At 41.7% G+C, this 18298-nt stretch overlaps 1 protein-coding gene across 1 annotated transcript in view; it reads left to right on the forward strand.

Moving 5' to 3' along the window:
- The window catches only part of LOC127009753 (gonadotropin-releasing hormone II receptor-like), a 65377-nt gene extending 50882 nt beyond the window's left edge, over positions 1 to 14495 (forward strand). The window contains exons 5-6 of the mRNA XM_050883133.1: positions 6306 to 6420; positions 13751 to 14495. Of these exons, the coding sequence (XP_050739090.1) occupies positions 6306 to 6420; positions 13751 to 14308 (673 nt within the window). The 3' untranslated portion in view covers positions 14309 to 14495. The remainder of the gene's footprint in view (positions 1 to 6305; positions 6421 to 13750) is intronic.
- Positions 14496 to 18298: the final 3803 nt, after the last annotated feature.

The following is an 18298-nucleotide window of genomic DNA, read 5'->3' on the forward strand; positions in this document are numbered from 1 at the left end:
CAGCTCTTTCCTCCACCACCACCATCACCGCCACTACCTCGCCACGAAACCAACCTCCAATATTATAAAATAGTCCCATTTTCACCATCTACACCTAAACGAAAACAACCGTTACTACTACCACTACCACTAATACTAATACTAATACTAATACAAATACTATTGCTACAACTCCTACTACTATTACTACTGCTACTACTATTACTACTATTACTAATACTACTAATAATAATAATTCAGCTTCTACTATTACTATTAAAACAACTACAGCAATTACTACTACTTCTACTAATAAGAATAAGAATAAGAATAATACAAGCAACAGAAATGATAATAGTAAGCGTTTTAGTCGTAATTTTCGAGATGGACGCAATAAGTTTCCCTGAGAAATATCATCTGCGTGTGTAATAGCTGCGTAGTGTTAAGAGATGCCCTCTGTCTTGTGTGTGTGTGTGTGTCTGTGTGTGTGTGTGTGTGTGTGTGTGTGTCAAGGTTAAAAATACTCCGTCACACACACACACACACACACACACACACACACACACACACACACACACAGACCCACTCCACCCCACCCCCCACCCCACCCCAACAGAGACACACAGACTCCATAAGTTTACGCAAACATTCATTGCCGCCAACGACTTGCCAGCCCCGGGAAAGAGAAAGAAATACATCACCCGGCGTACTTACATTCCTCGTGCTACTCTGCTGCACTACCACAGAGTTCACCCACCCCAACTACACAGCTGTTATTCACTACCCTCACTACCACCACCACCACCATTGATAACCACAACACCATCACCATCAACACCACCATCATAAACCACAACACCGCCACCTTCTCTTATCACCACAATCAGCCTTCCTTACCGGACTAAATAAACTGGTCTTGTGGTTTCATAATTCACCACAAATGACTCTCTCTCTCTCTCTCTCTCTCTCTCTCTCTCTCTCTCTCTCTCTCTCTCTCTCTCTCTCTCTCTCTCTCTCTCTCTCTCTCTCTCTCTCGCACACAAACACCAACGTATTTTAGACCGACGCTTGATCCCATTAATGCTGTGAAATAATCCCAAACAGCCTTTCTTTTCCTTCTTCCTTTACGGCCTTATGTTTTTTCCATTAATTCAGCGTTGACGTGCCAATTTTATCGTTCGGGGTCACGGGAGAGATGAGTGACGTTTACGAGCGGACCCAACGCCTTCATCGCACGGGGAAAAAAGGGATCGAGTGAGATTATCCTCTGGCGTATGATACGAGATGGATATAAACGCGATTAAATAATTAGTTTCAAACATGATTATTTTAAGCAGGCGGTGCGTCATTGTCGTTGCCTCTTGTGTCAGGAAATATGTTTTTAGTTGAATTACGTCTGATTATATCATGAGAGAGAAATAGACTGATACAGACAGACAGATAGATATATACAGACAAACGCTTAGTGACTGACATTCAAACAGACATGTACACATAGAGAGACAGACAGGCAGACGGACAAACACATTGACAAGCATGCACACACACACACACACACACACACACACACACACACACACACACACACACACACACACATTCCGTACTTTTGAGAACAAGAAAAATGATTGACAAACGGTACATAAAAACTCACTAACATCACAGCAAACCTTTTTAACTCATCATCAACACCAACATCGCCACTTCCTTCACGGGCTTCACCACCACCACCGCCACATTGTAATTGGTATATTTTTTTTGTATACATTGAAATAGATTACATGATGTTGTTGTTTTTTATTACAAACCATATTCACATTTTTGCTGCTGCTGATCCATGAAATACTAAAAAAAAATGAACAAACTATATATTTTTTGCTCCTACTGATGCATGGAATAATAATAGAAATAAAACGATCTATTGTATGGAATAACGATACAAAATAAACAACCATTTTTCTCCTTTTGCTGATGCATGGAACAATAAATATAAATAAACCGTAAACATTTTTGTGCTTACGAATCCATGAAATAATAAGCAAGACAAACAAACATACTGAGAATACGCATCTCCCTCCATGCTGACAACTCTTTTTTTTTCGGAAAGTTGTCAACCGCCAATGAAGGAAACAAAAAAATAAAGCAGTCGTGGGGTGGGGCGTGCCAAGTCCCAACCTCCATCAATCTTCCTCAGAGTCATTCAGAGTCTGCCCTCAAGAACAGGCGTGGTTTCTATATGGTCATTTTTATTTCATCGGAGTTTTGCCAAAGTTAGTCAGCTTGAGATATTTACCAAAGGATGCGTTGTGTTTACGGTGATTACATGTCGGTTCATAACGGAGGTAGAAAAAAACGGAAAGACAGCAGAAGGACGACAAAAAGATTATTGCCCTCCTCGCTAGCAACTGAGCATGGATAAGAATACCTGTTGGAGCTGTATTGCGGTTAATCACGGATACAGATTTTTGGTCAATGTTTTTGTTTCCTCCTTTATTTTTATGTTTTGAATTTGCTGATCAATATTCTTTGTTTTTAAATTTCGCTTTTTTCTGGTGATCCCGATTGTTTTTCACTACTATCAAAGCCCCTGTTTCATCTTTTTTGTTTTTGTTTTTACATCATGCGATATTTGTTGTTCGCAAAATTGAACTGTTTCCGCTGGCCAATACGCCAACTCATAACGTTAGTGGATTTAAACACTCCATTTTGATGAACATCTTTTATTTGCGCTCGTGCTTACGGACGCAAATTGCAATATGATTTTCCGTCCACCAATGGTGATTAGTACAATTCTGCAATGAACACCACTGAGTGCCGGGGATCGAACCAGAGCCTTCCGAGTGAAAGTCAGGGCAGCATACCAACTACGCCACCGATGAGGTAAAATATCACCGCTCCAGAAGCCACTGCTGCGGCCTGTACCTGACGCCCCCGGCTCTCAGTGGTGTTCATTACGGATATTTTCACTGTGTTATTGCATTTTTTCTAATAGGACAATTCCTTTGATTCTTCGTTTTCAAAGAGTTACAATAGGATAGGATAGCCCGTGCGCGCGCACGTGTGTGTGTGTGTGTGTGTGTGTGTGTGTGTGTGTGTGTGTGTGTGTGTGTGTGTGTGTGTGTGTGTTAATCATACTTATTGGACAAAATACTGTTTACATATGTAATCATTCAAGCTATCTACGTATCCATCAATTTAAATCCATCATTCTATCTATATTTGCCTACATTTATATTTATAAGAAGGGATGGTGATGCGCCTTGTCCTATAAGTGTTACCTTACTCTGGAAATACACATTGACCTGCCCAAACAGCCAGACGCCGCACCTAACTCAGCCCCACCTAAAGCCCGGAATAACGGTGCCAACTAAAACTTTTATCAGCATGTGTAACAAAGCAAACCTTTTCTGAACAAACTTCTGGTGTGAAAAGCTAGGTTGGAAAACGTTGTCAAACAACCAATGGAAAATAAAATATCTCGAACACAAGTATGGGAAACGAAGGGAGCCAACGCAATATTTCGAAGCTTTGTCAGGAGGGAAATTTTGACTACTGGAGCTTTCACTTTCCAGTCTGACATCATTCAACTTAAATTCTCCAGCTTTACAGACTTTTCCTACTGAACTCATTGGAAAACCACATTTAATACTGGAATCGAGGCCGACGACCCAACGCAATAGGCTACAGAGAGAGTAAACCAGTAGAGTGCGTTTGCTCTCTGCATTGCATGAGGCAGAAGGGGAGGATGTTTGTTTTTGGAGTAGGTCAATAGAGGGCGTCGCTGGGGAGAAGGTAACGAGGCAGAAGGATGCCTGGAGCAGCCTATCAGCGGCCCAGCAGTCAGGGCTAGCGTGGGAGGGTGTGTCCGCCGTCTCGTGTTTGTGTTGAAGGTCCGCGGTGGGGCCAAACTGCCATCGTTTAGTGGTTCATTAATCTTATATAACTTTTTGTTTTCTGCATGAGATAAATTTTTATTATCCTATTTTCATCCAAAAATAACTTCTTTTATGGGCAGTAAGATACGTAATTCCAAATTTATCATAGACCCAGTTTCTAAAATTGTGCACAACAGCAACAAGTACCACCATTTACTACTACTACTACTACTACTACTACTACTACTACTACTACTACTACTACTACTACTACTTTTTTTTCACTACCACTACGGGCCTCCATCCATTAAAGTTGCGTTGTGAGCGGTATCTTTTCTCATATCCTTTCACAAAGCAATTCATTGGCCCCACCCCGCCAATGACTGGCCGACAACCATCTTTATTTAGCATTATAAACCTTATTAAACATATTTTTCTTAAGCTAACAGAGCTACTACTACTACTACTACTACTACTACTACTACTACTACTACTACTATTACTACTACTACTAGTACTACCACTACTACTAATACAATTACAGTTACTATTACTACCGATAAAAAATAATAATACCACTAACTGAAAATAATGGTAGTGGTGTTGATGCAGGATACAATCATTCTTGCGACGAGGTCAGAAAGGAGATGCATCATTACAGAAAACGCGTCCCCGTCAAACTTTCCTAACCATCTTGACGAACACGAGAGATACGATCCACCTTTTCCGAACGGCGAGAGGCATTCACCCCTAAACCTGGTGGCTGGTGGCTGAGTGGTCAGTGTGCGGGGGCGGTGTCCTTGATGACCCGGGTTCTTATCGTGCCCGTCGCTTCAAGCCATCGCCGACTGGCTTAAAACTACTTACATGCTGTCCTAAGACCACCTATCAACCCGTACTCTAGCGAAACTCTCAAGAGTGGAGCAAAGACGAGTTCCGTACGGCAGCATGAGCCAAGGAACACCACTATAAACACTCTTCTCCACCACTACCGGGCTGGGGAAAACCATCAGGCCTCAGCAAGAAAGCTTACCGGTGCTACAGGCTCAACGTAATAAATAAATGAATAAATAAATAAAGTTTGCTGTATGGCAGAAAGTTTATCTCAGCCTACACATGACCCGCCATGATGCAACTGTGTGTACTCCAACAAACCCGGAGCATGATAACCAATCGTGTATATATTTTAATCCACAGTAGTTTCTCTAACCTATCCATTCGTTTTATCCAACCTAATCTCACCCTTTCAATTCAGTGCATAGTCACCGTACACTAACAGACCCAGAAGCCAGGCCCCCTCTCTCTCTTAGAGCTTCTGGACCCTTTCAGTGTACAGCAGTGTTGCCAGATTATCGTATTCACCACATTGTATTTATCATTTTTAAGCCTCAAACTCTCGTACCTACACAAATAACGAAAGAATATTAAAGTAAGCGTTAAAACTGTCATATATTGATGTTTGTTTGTTTGTTTTTGCTATAGATATCAGTAAGAAACTACGAAAATGCAATACGGTGTGTACGACAATTTGGCAACGCTGGTGTACAGTGACTAAAGTTAAGCTTGCCCAAATCCTATCTCTTATTCATGCCTGTACTAGCTTCACCCTACCTAAACAAACCTGGTCCTCTCTAGCTTACTAACATTATAGCTACGCCCCCATCAACTAACTTATTCTCACCATCACTTCAAACTTACTATCATCATATCACATCTTAATCTAATCATTCAATCGTACTTTATCTGACTATGATATTCCATCTCCTACCTAACATTACGTCATCTAACTTTACCCAATGTATCCACCACTAACCCTGCATTACTCTAACCAAACCACCTGCCTAGCATAATCCAACCCAGCTTAACCTAATCTAGCCTAGACCAACCCAGCTTATACCTAACCTAACCTAGACCAACCCAGCCTAACCTAACCTAGCCAAATCTACCCCAGTCTAATCTAACCAAACTTTACCCAACCCATCTTACCCTAACAAAACCTAGCCTAGCACAACTTAGCCTATCTTACCTTAGCCTAACCTAAAGTGAAACCAAACTGTCGAGTCCGTTTTGGCGTTGGCTCCCGCGGGTCCATTTCTCCCCTCTGCTCTGCCACACAGTCCCAACACCTATTTTTTCCTCTCATATGTTACCTATAGCTTACATATGAGAGGAGGAGATAGGTGTTGGGACTGTGTGGCAGAGCAGAGGGGAGGAAAGGATCCGCGGGAGCCCATCCCAGACCGGCCTCGACATATTTGGAAGACGATAACCTATTCTAGCCTAACCAAACCCAGCTTAACCCTCCCAACCAAGCAGAACTCAATCTAATCTTACCCATCCTAACCTAACCTAACCTAATCTAACCTAGCCTATCTTAGTTTAGCCAAGCGTAGCCTAACTCCACCTAACCTCCCTCTCCCATCGCCACTAACCCGCCCGTGTTTCGCCCAGGACCGGCTCCAACCTGCAGTACCGGGCCAGCACGCGGGCCAGCTCGCGCTTCACCACCTACCGGAGCTCCGGGGCCGACCTCGACACGTCCGTGGTCAATGTGTTCGAGGACGGGGTGAGTCTCGGTCTGCTGGGGGAGGTGTGTGTGTGTGTGTGTGTGTGTGTGTGTGTGTTATTCACCACGGCCTGATCACGTGTTGGACTCGTAATCGCCAGCAGGTACCCTCCCGACATGAGCAAGTGCTGTGTGTGTGTGTGTGTGTGTGTGTGTGTGTGTGTGTGTGTGGCGGTAGTGAGGCAGAGGTGGTTTAAGGTTAAGCTTGAGGGATAGGATTCAACGACATCCAGAAGAAATACGAGAAAGAATGAAAGAAAGGGGAAACTGGATTGGGAAATGACCCTACCTTTACTACTACTACTACTACTACTACTTCTATCGCTGTCCAAAATGATAATAACCACGTTACCGAGATACGTGTCAATACAGTAAGGTTTAACTAATGATTGTCTGCCTGAGTCACGAGAGCCGGGATCACCACCATGCGCGTCACACCACCGAAATGAAGGATTAAATTCAGTCTGCAATAGCTTCGTGTCGCTCCATTCCGCGTCTGATAGTCTGGCAATCAGCCTAATAGCATACGCCAGGGACACCCACACACCCACCCACACACACACACACACACACACACACATGGTTTAAGAGTTTCTTGCAGGAAATTAAGAAGCAGCTTTCCGTATGTTTATGAGACTCAAATATATTAATTTCGTTTTTTATTTGTGTTCTTTTTATTTACTTCGTGAGTGCTTGTGTTAAAAACGAGTATTTTATTTTTTTTAATTTTCATTAGCGGTATAATTAACCTTCTGGAAACGAGCTTCTAATCACTTTCATTAGTGGGATGCATTAACATTTTCACTGTTTGAGATATATATTATCTTTATTTTTAGCTTGGATATATAATTAATAATGTTCTCTCTCTCTCTCTCTCTCTCTCTCTCTCTCTCTCTCTCTCTCTCTCTCTCTCTCTCTCTCTCTCTCTCTCTCTCTCTCTCTCTCTCTCTCTCTCTCTCTCATGACCAGATTTCAGCTTTCCATCAGGGTCTAATTTCCCTTCCTCTCATATCTCTGTTTTTTCTTTGGCCCAAGCCGCCCACTCCTTGAATGACTTTGAAGCTGAGAACGCATAACTTGCTGAGTGCAGGATACCGTGACTTAGCGCAACTGACTGGCCGACTAACCAACAGTAATATCTTAAACTGGCAACAGGACTGAATTACTAACTGACGAACTGACTGACTGCACGCGTGATATATTATTCTGTGTCTTGCTCAAATGATTGACTGAATGACTGACTGACGACTGACGGATTGACTGACTGACTGCATTTATGAGGTCATGCGATTCAGTGTCTTTTTCGATTGGCTGACTGACTGACCAAATAACCTGACTGGCTGACTTACTGACCTGACTACCTGACTGAGTGACGTAACTACCTGACGGACTGAAATAATAACTGAACTAAATGTGTTAATTGCTTCCCTTTAACTACTTGAGTGACTGGCTTACCGACTGACTGACTGAAAGAATAAGTGATAACAGGAATGATTTCACTGACTGACTTACTGATTCACGGACGCGTTGACTGACAGGTTGACCAAGAAAGTGATTAACAGATGAGACAATTGACTGACTGAAAGAATGAATGATAACAGGAATGATTTCACTGACAGACTTACTGATTCACGGACGCGTTGACTGACAGGTTGACCAAAAAAGTGATTAACAGGTGAGATAAGGGGAGGAAATTATGCTCCTTTTATGGGACTGACTGACTTTTAATTACTAAATCTCACAGGTGTGTCTGATACCTGACTGCCTAATTAACCACCTGGCTCGCAGATGAAATGATTTAGTAGTACTCTGTCTATCAATCTACTTATCTATCTATCTATAAGTGTGCCAAACAAAAAGTGCACGATTTGCTTTCACTACATCACAGCTAAAATCGGTGAAGCATATCGTGAAAATGACATTAATATTCGCTCCCAGCTCATTAGCAACGCCCGAGATGTAAGTAGGTCCTATTTTACGCCATCCGTTATTAAAGTGAAAAAAGGACAGAGTTTATCGCCACTACATTTTTTTTTTTTTTGAGGATTCTGTAATATGAGAAAACTTTATCAATTAAATCTAAGACGTGTGTGTGTGTGTGTGTGTGTGTGTGTGTGTGTGTGTGTGTGTGTGTGTGTGTGTGTGTATAGTTGTGGAGTGTGTGTATAATTGTGGTAGTGGTTGATGAATTTTATTAATTAATTAAGAGAGAGAGAGAGAGAGAGAGAGAGAGAGAGAGAGAGAGAGAGAGAGAGAGAGAGAGAGAGAGAGAGAGAGAGAGAGAGAGAGAGAGAGAGAGAGAGAGAGAGAGCATTGGGGTGGGGGGGGTGGGGGGGGGGGCGTAAACGAAAAGTCATGAAGGCAGATGTCACTGTAAAAAGCCCAAACGAAGACTTATTGTGATGGCGCTAAAACCCTAGTGTGCGTCCAATGAACCCATTTGGTCTCTATTTTTTGTTCATACTCTCACCTATTTTCTTTTCCTTATTCGCTTGCTATCTTAGTTTCCTGAAATCCTTGTTAATCTAGCGTGTTGTACCTTACCTGACCTAAATCCACTATGTACCTTACCTAACCTAAATCCACTATGTACCTTACCTAACCTAAATCCACTATGTACCTTACCTAACCTAAATCCACTATGTACCTTACCTAACCTAAATCCACTATGTAGCTTACCTGACCTAAATCCACTATGTACCTTACCTAACCTAAATCCACTATGTACCTTACCTAACCTAAATCCACTATGTACCTAACCTAACCTAAATCCACTATGTACCTTACCTAACCTAAATCCACTATGTACCTTACCTAACCTAAATCCACTATGTAGCTTACCTGACCTAAATTCACTATGTACCTTACCTTTAGAACTTAAATCCACTATGTACCTTACTTAACCTAAATCCACTATGTACCTTACCTAACCTAAATTCACTATGTACCTTACCTAACTTAAATCCACTATGTACCTTACCTAACCTAAATCCACTATGTAGCTTACCTGACCTAAATTCACTATGTACCTTACCTAACTTAAATCCACTATGTACCTTACTTAACCTAAATCCACTATGTACCTTACCTAACCTAAATTCACTATGTACCTTACCTAACTTAAATCCACTATGTACCTTACCTAACCTAAATCCACTATGTACCTCACCTAACCTAAATCCACTATGTACCTTACCTAACCTAAATCCACTATATACCTTACCTAGCCTAAATCCACTATGTACCTAACCTAACCTAAATTCACTATGTACCTTACCTAACCTAAATCCACTATGTACCTTACCTAACCTAAATCCACTATGTACCTTACCTAACTTAAATCCACTATGTACCTAACCTAAGCTAAATCCACTATGTACCTTACCTAACCTAAATCCACTATGTACCTTACCTAACCTAAATCCACTATGTACCTAACCTAACCTAAATCAAGTATGTACCTTACCTAGCCTAAATCCACTCTGTACCTTACCTAGCCTAAATCCACTATGTACCTTACCTAGCCTAAATCCATTATGTACCTTACCTGACGTAAATCCACTCTGTACCTTACCTAACCTAAATCCACTATGTACCTTACCTAACCTAAATCCACTATGTACCTTACCTATCCTAAATCCACTATGTACCTTACCTGACCTAAATCCACTACGTACCTTACCTAACCTAAATCCACTATGTACCTAACTTAAGCTAAATCCACTATGTACCTAACCTAACCTAAATCCACTATGTACCTTACCTAGCCTAAATCCACTATGTACCTTACTTAACCTAAATCCACTACGTACCTTACCTAGCCTAAATCCACTATGTATCTAACCTAACCTAAATCCACTATGTACCTTACTTAACCTAAATTCACTATGTACCATTCCTAGCCTAAATCCACCTCATTAAACCTAACCTCTTTACTTACAAGCATATTTTCTTAGTACTCTCGCCATTTTTCATGATCTCATTCCCAAGCTATCTGCGTTATTTTTTTCTGATCTGTCCCTTCCCTACCCTATCCCTACGTTATCATATCAAATGTAAACTCACTTGACTAAACCTAACATTTATACCTGGCACTATATTTTGTTAGTACTTTCACCTATTTTTATTCTTATTTGTATGCTATTTTAGTTTCTGCACTGTGTAATCTAATCTAACCTTACCTCACCTTGTATAACCTAAGCTAATCTCACTATACCTATCATATTTACCTGATACTATATTTTGTTTGTACTCTCGCCTTTGTATTATCTTATTTGTATGCTCTGGTTTTTTTTTTTTTTTTTTTTTTTTTTTTTTTTGCATTCCGTATTAATTTAACCTTACCTTACTTTACCTTATCTAACTTCACCTCTCCTCACTAAACCTAGCAAGTGTACCTTTTCACTATTTTCTTTAGCACTCTCGCCTCTTATTTTCTTTTGTGTAATGCTTTAATAGGTTTCAACGTTCCTTATTAAATAACTTTACCTTATCTTACCTAACCTGACTTCACTAAACCTGATATTTTTACCTGATACTATATTTTGTTAGTACTCTCGCCTCTTTTATTTTATTATTTGCATGCAATCTTAGTTTTGTGCGTTCCTTACCTAAGCCAACCTCACCTCACTTCACCTCAGAAAATTTAACCCTTTCACCTCCCGCTTCAAATACTGATATTCATCTCGTGTCTTCTTATGCATAATTTTCAAGCTATCGTAATTATCATCGATTCTAAATATTTGTGTATGTTTAAATTTTACAACTTTAATTTAATATTTTCAACCAATACAACATTACTGAAGCACTCCTAAGAACATTAATAATTGGAATTCACAGAAAAAATACCGTTCGTAAAATACTAAAATAACAATGTGTATATCGATGTCAACGCAATTCATACGTACAAAACACAGTTCAAAGCAAAAAAAAAAAAAAAAACTCAAACGCTTTTAATATATATTGAAGAACTGAGATCGTTTTCCATGAGTTTTCTTTTAGCAATTCACGAAAGTACAAAGGGAAAGTAATCCATTCAGTACTGTTTCCAAAGCTTGTTCGTATGTACCATGTGAACGGATCCGAACCTGTGACCTGATTGTGTTGGCCCGTCAATTGATATATCTGATGGTACTCTTTCCGTAACCCCTTTCCCTCTCTCCCTCTCCCCTCTCCCTCTCCCTCTCCCTCCCTCTCTCTCTTCCCTTATGTTCCACGTCGCCTCGAGTCAGCCCGGAGAGAGAATCGGAAAAACAAATTATCTTGGCGAAGAACAATGAAAAACTCCCTTCCTTTGCCTCTGCTTAATCTCCTTCCCCCTCTCCCCTCTCCTCTCCTTTCTTCCGTATCCATTCTTCGTTCCTTCAAGGATAATTCAGTCCCTCCATCCCTCCCTCGTCCCCTCTTTCCCTCCTAGCTCCATTCCCCTTTCTCTTTCTTCATTGTTAATCTTGCTCCTCTCGTAAACCCTATCCCTCCCTCCCTCCCTTCTTCTTTCCCTCCCTCTCTCCCTTCCTCCCTCTTCTTTCTCACTCGACCTTTTTCAAAACGCCTCGCTGGCCCCCCCCCCCTTCCCCCTCTTTCATCATTATCTTTTCCATACGTTTCCTTGATCTCATATATAGCCCCCCCCTCTCTCTCTCTCTCTCTCTCTCTCTCTATCTCTCTCTCTCTCTCGCTCTCTCTCTCTCTCTCTCTCTCTCTCTCTCTCTCTCTCTCTCTCTCTCTCTCTCTCTCTCTCTCTCTCTCTCTCTCTCTTGATCCAGTACAATCATTATTTTTTCATTTAATTCACATCAAGTAGGAAATATCTGCCAGTTCCAGCAGGGCGATGAAGTAGAGGCATTGGCAGGCACCTTTTCTGCAGCCGACGTATTGACTGTGACGTTGAACTCCTGGGAATCGGAAAATTATAGACGCCTTCAAAAATCGCATCCATATATATGAATTCTCTCCCGCCGATTGAAGATTTTTGTTTCTAGGGTTTCTGGTTTTATAGTTCGTTTTCTTTTCTTTTGTTTGGTATTTGGTACTCTTACTTTTCTCTTCTTTTTTCTTTCTTTCATTGTTTTCTCTTTTATTTTGGTCGCTTTATTGCTTTTATTCTTTTATTTTATTCATGTTTCCTTTTTTATTCCATTTTTCACTTGCTTTCTCCATTTTTTTTTTCACTTTCCCATTCCCTTCTTTCAGCTCATCTTCATCACTCGCTTTCTTCGGTTTATTTTCCTTTCACTGTATTTCCCTTTCATTCTTTCCCATCTACATTCTTCGCTTTCTCTTTTTTTTCCTATCGCTGGTTTCTTTTTTTCTTTCTTTTTTGTTTACTTTCGGCCTATAGCGCCGGCAGGCTTGCCTGATGGGGACTTCTGGTCGGCCCTACCCCAGTAATGGCGCAGAGAAGTGTTTTATAGAGGTGCCATCTTGCTTGGCTCATACTGCCCCTCAGAATTCCACTTGATCCTCTTTAGAGAATTTCGCTAGAGTCCGGGATGATAGGTGGTCATCAGGACAGCTTGTGGATAGTTTTAGGCAAATAGGCGATTACTGAAGACCGTCAGCTGGACTCGAAACCGCGTCTTCCAGTACACCGCACTCACACGCTGAAAACTTAGCCACCGCCTCCTTTTTCTTTATTCTTTTCCCCTTTTCCTTTTTCAACAATTTTTCGCATCCTTTTTCTTTCACTACGTTTTCTGTCCCTCACTTTTCTCTCTACTTTCCTCATACCTCTCTCTCTTTCTTGCCTCTAACACTCGACGCCCGTCCTCCTCTGTTGCCTCCATCCTAAGCCTCCTTTCTTGATCCTGATCCTCCTCCACCTCACCTAACTCCTCCTCTTGACGCCGCAGGATCAGCTAAGCCTCCGCCGCAGCCTCACATCTTATCTTACTTGGGAACAAAGTTTTTGGAGGTGTGTGCCCCCCCCCCCACACACACACACCTCCCCTCTCCGCCCCTCTGGACCCATCTACCCCGGCTCTTCTCCTCACCTCCAGTCCACAAGAGCCATCAACAGCTTCCTCTTAACACGACTCTCGACCTTGTCCTCTTATCCTTCCTCTCACAACCGCTGGAATGTTCACCTCCTTCTGTCATCCTCCTCTTCCCCCTTCTCTTCCTCTTCCTGATCCTCTTCCTCTTTCCGCTTTTCCTTCCGCCTAAACAAAAGGATAATGGTTGCACTCTACCTCCTTTTTCTTTCATCTCCCGCGCGCCGCCTCCAGCCTCGTCTCCTTTCTTTTAGGGCGAGAGCGAGAGCGAGAGAGAGAGAGAGAGAGAGAGACACGATGCCACGATACTAACTTCACCTTTCTTTGCCTCGCTCCAGCAGGTCCGTTACTCGTTCCGAAGACGCTCAAGCCGCCAAAAGTCTCTCCTGGCGGCGAGCGCAAGAAACTCAACGAAGGAGGCGGAAGGCGGCCGGGACTCCCTCCTGAGACCTTCCATACGCTACGGCAGGACGTTGCAACCCTGCGGAAGGTCCACGTACGTCCCTTATGAGCACTCCACAGCAGGTCTGGATCCCCTGACCTGCCACTTGGGCGAGGACAGGAATCACATTGACGAGAACGGGCCAGAGCCGGAGAACGAGACGACAGCAACGGATATCGAGATGGATGATGACGCGAAGAGGAGGTTCAATCATCATCTGAGCAGCAACGGCAGGAAGAACTCGTGGTCCATGAATGATATCTCCCTTCAGAGGAACCACCGCGGCCTCTCACATCACCCTTCTCTGCCCCTGTCACGGCCGCGCACTCCACTACCCGAGGCGGATGGCATAGCGGTTCCAGTCTCGCCAAAGAGCATTCAAAATCACCACTACAACGGGATCTCACTTCTCGAGCCCGACCTTCCCCCGCGCGAGTGCGATACCCAGCTATAAGGAGGACTAGGAAGAAAGGAAGGCATGGGTTAGGGATAGGAGGACAGAAGAGGAAAGGATATGTATGAAGGAAAATTGGAAATAAGAGAGGAGGGTGCATCAGCAGCGAGGAGCAATAAGAAAGAGAAAGGTCATGGTGAGTGAGAGCGTGAAAAGAGAGAAGGAGGAGGAGGAGGAGGAGGAGGAGGAGGAGGAGGAGGAAAAAGAATAAAGAATGTAATCGTGCTTGAACAAAGGAAAGAGGAGATAGAAAGAAAAAAGAAAAAAGAAAGCGAAGAAGAAAAAGAAGAAAGCGAAGAAGAAGAAGCGGAAAAAGAAGAAGAAAGAAAGAAAAAAATAATAATAACAATAAGAAGAAGATAAAGAAGAACAGTAACAAAAAATCAGAGAAAAAACAAGAAGAAAAAAGAAAAGAAAAAAAAACACTAAGCATGGCGATAGACACAATAAAAAAAACCATACAGAGACCAGCAAGATACAGTGTTACCAGCTGCGGCGCACGACCCCTTACGATCGCCCTCCTAAAACCACTCTAAATAAGCAAATAAATGTGGGAAAAGACTGGTGAAAAAAAAAATAATATTACTGGTAAAAAGGACAAGGATTCCATTATTATAAAAAGCAGGAAAGAATATCTAAAAAAAATACCACTACTGCTACCACTACTACCACCACCACCACCACCACAACTAACGACATTACGTAGGAACCATTACCACCAGCACTATACACTCATGATAGCAATTACTGCCGCCATAACGAACCCTCACCCTCACTTCTGAACTCATAATGACTTTGTTCTAACTGGTCCATATTTTGTGTTGTTTACGTTTGCTGGCACTTCAACGTAAATTATGTATCGTATTATTGTGTTGTACCATTATTATCAAACCAGAGAGAGACTTACTACGTTAATACACCGCTAAGAAATCAAGCGTCCGAAAGCTCATAAGGAAGATTTATCCCTAATGAAGATGATAGGCCTAGAATCAGCGTGCAGTAAAATCTTCAAAGCAGGAATAAAATCTAGAATAATTAAGTAAAAAAATTAAGGGAAGGTCGGGATGCAATACAATGTAACGGTGAATACTGATGGGCAGAAGTGAATTAAGAAACTGTTCACTGCATCATCTGAAATGTCTGCCTCTTAAGGAAAAAAAGGAAGATGGATAAATAGATAGATGGATAAACAGATAAAGAGGGGATAAAAAGGTGGTTAATGAGATTCTGGGCCATAAAAACTTCGAGCATTGAATATATTTGTGAGAGAGAGAGAGAGAGAGAGAGAGAGAGCGCAATAAGCTAGGTATTTCATTTCTTGGCCATAAAATCTTCTAGAATTATTATTTTTTTTTTATAGACTTTGTGGCGATGAGGACGCAGTAGCGGTGGCGAGGGGCAGCCTTAGCGTTGGTGGTGGTGGTGAAGGAGGAGGAGACGGTGTTAGGATGTAGTTCTGGTGTTGTGGATATAATATGGCCTTTAACTGCAATGGTGGTCGTAGTGGACGGAGTGGTGGAAGGAGTTGTGGTGTTAGTGGAATGGGTGGAGGTGATAGTGGAAGAGGTGGTGGTGGTGGTGGTGGTAGGTGGAAGGGGTGGTAGGAGTGGTGGTGATGGTGATAGTTGTCGGTGTGGTGGTGGCTACAGAATTTCGATGACGATGAAGCAGAGAAGTAATTAAGATAACACTCAAAAAAATAATATACCTGCATCACATTTCGTATACTGCTGAGTAACAATGGGTGTCATACTAGACGAGGAACCCTTGCATCAGAGTAATGTCAATGAACCATGTCTCTGCTAACTAAAGAAATACCATACAGAAAAAAATGATGAGGCACTTTAAAAACATATATGTATAACCACCACAACTATCACAACTACTACTACTACTACTACTACTACTACTACTGCTTTTATTTACATTACTTCTTCGTGTCAGCCAGCGCTAAATTACTCCAGGCATACAGTCCTGACCTCTACATCACAGCAGGGTAAAAAGTCACCCACTGAGAGAGTATTATTATAAGAAACATCTGCTGTAAGACAAAGACCTTCAGCAACAACAAAAAATATATATAAAAAAGTAGGTGAGAAAGTTTAACGAGGGGTGTGGTTCAAAGACAGGAGAAGTTAAAAGTCGGTGCTAAAGTCATGTCCGTGAAACGACGATGCACTGAACAATTTTACGAGCGAAAAAAATATATATATAGTTCTACTGCAAAGAACAATGTTGGATAAATGAAAAAGTATCAATGCTTGAAAACAAAAGGTTACGAGAAAGTGTGCGTTCATAATAAATAAACTCAATGAAAAATAATGAAAAAAGGGACAACAAAGGAAGAAAAAAAGTGTAGAGAAAATAAAAAGAAAGACACGTGCAATCAGAACACACAGCCGTCAGCGAGATAAGAAATAAGAAGAAAAAAAAAAAAGAAATGAGAAGAAAAAAATATATACCAGTAATAGTAAAATAAACGTCAGTGTAAGACAAGCGGACCTTACAAACGACCGTAATCCAAACACTCCCTTACCGTCAAGTGCCAGTTATTACCAACTCAAAAAACACCGGCAACTTCAAAGTGGTTTAGGATTCGTTAAACCCTCAAAGTGTATCATCTGTCTGACTATTTGCGCCACATTAACAGAGAAAATACATGTGTTGGACGAAGCCATTAACCCGAACACTAGATTCTACACAGGTGACGGGGCTCGACTCAGTGATATAATTAGAACTGACGTCAAGTGAATGGCCGATGAATGGAGAGCTCGTAACACAGCCATTGATGTGCCATGTTAAAGATAGGCTAAAGTTACGTGTGCTATCAATAAGGCACACAGAGAAGCAGGTGCTACATTACTACAGGTGAATAGGTAAATGTGTGCTAATGAACGCATAGAAAAGGTAGTCAATGAACGAGGGAGAAGAAGAAAATCCACAGTGAAGAGAAGGCGCATAAAGCTAGTTTTTTTGGGATTATGATAGAGCGAGAAAATACAATCCACTATAAAGGAAAGAAGCAAAAAATGGTAGTCTCTGTGTTTATGAACGAGAGAGGAAAAGACGATCCACATTGAGGGAAGGACATTCGAAAAAAACAGTGTTCGTGTTCAGTGTTCAGACGTCAACGTATTATCATGTCGTCCCCAGGTGTTGTGTGCACGGGGAAGGTGTGCTCCCAGGCAGGCGTGGGTTCAAAGACATTGTGTGTGTTTTCCTGTTACTATTTCATGTGCTACAAAAAGACAGGTGTTTCTGCCACTACACTGAACAGGTAACCGTGCTCATTATGACAGGTGTGTGTGTGTGTGTGTGTGTGTGTGTGTGTGTGTGTGTGTGTGTGTGTGTGTGTGTGTGTGTGTGTGTGTGTGTGTGTGTGTGTGTGTGTGTGTGTGTGTGTGTGTGTGTGAATGAGTTAAATATTAAAGATTATATAACGTTTGTGCTATATTAATATACACTATCAAATTATATGTTTTCCGTGTAAATAAAAAAAAATATATGTTTATGTATATTTTAATCATATGTGTGTGTGTGTGTGTGTGTGTGTGTGTGTGTGTGTGTGTGTGTGTGTGTGTGTGTGTGTGTGTGTGTCAGCCGTCATACATACTTATATTCCTTCAAATGTATATACGTGAAACACCTGAATACCTGTGTCTGTATATTTCTTCGTTAGTTAGCACAAAGTCTAAATAAATAAAATTTCTGACCACTCAAAGGTATTTAATTTCACGCTCTACCTTTCACAATAAAACAACTAATACTTTAACTTTTTTTCATGAACACACACACACACACACACACACACACACACACACCCGCCCGCAAACCCACCCACCCGCCCGCCCACTCACCCACCCACCCGCCCGCCCACTAACCCACACACACACACACACACACACACACACACACACACACACACATATCATAAGAAAAATATCATAAAACATCCCTGACACTTTTCAGTCCGTCATATCCATTTTTTTC

Source organism: Eriocheir sinensis, chromosome 41 (genome assembly GCF_024679095.1).
Source record: "Eriocheir sinensis breed Jianghai 21 chromosome 41, ASM2467909v1, whole genome shotgun sequence".
NCBI classification, from domain to species: Eukaryota; Metazoa; Arthropoda; class Malacostraca; order Decapoda; family Varunidae; genus Eriocheir; species Eriocheir sinensis.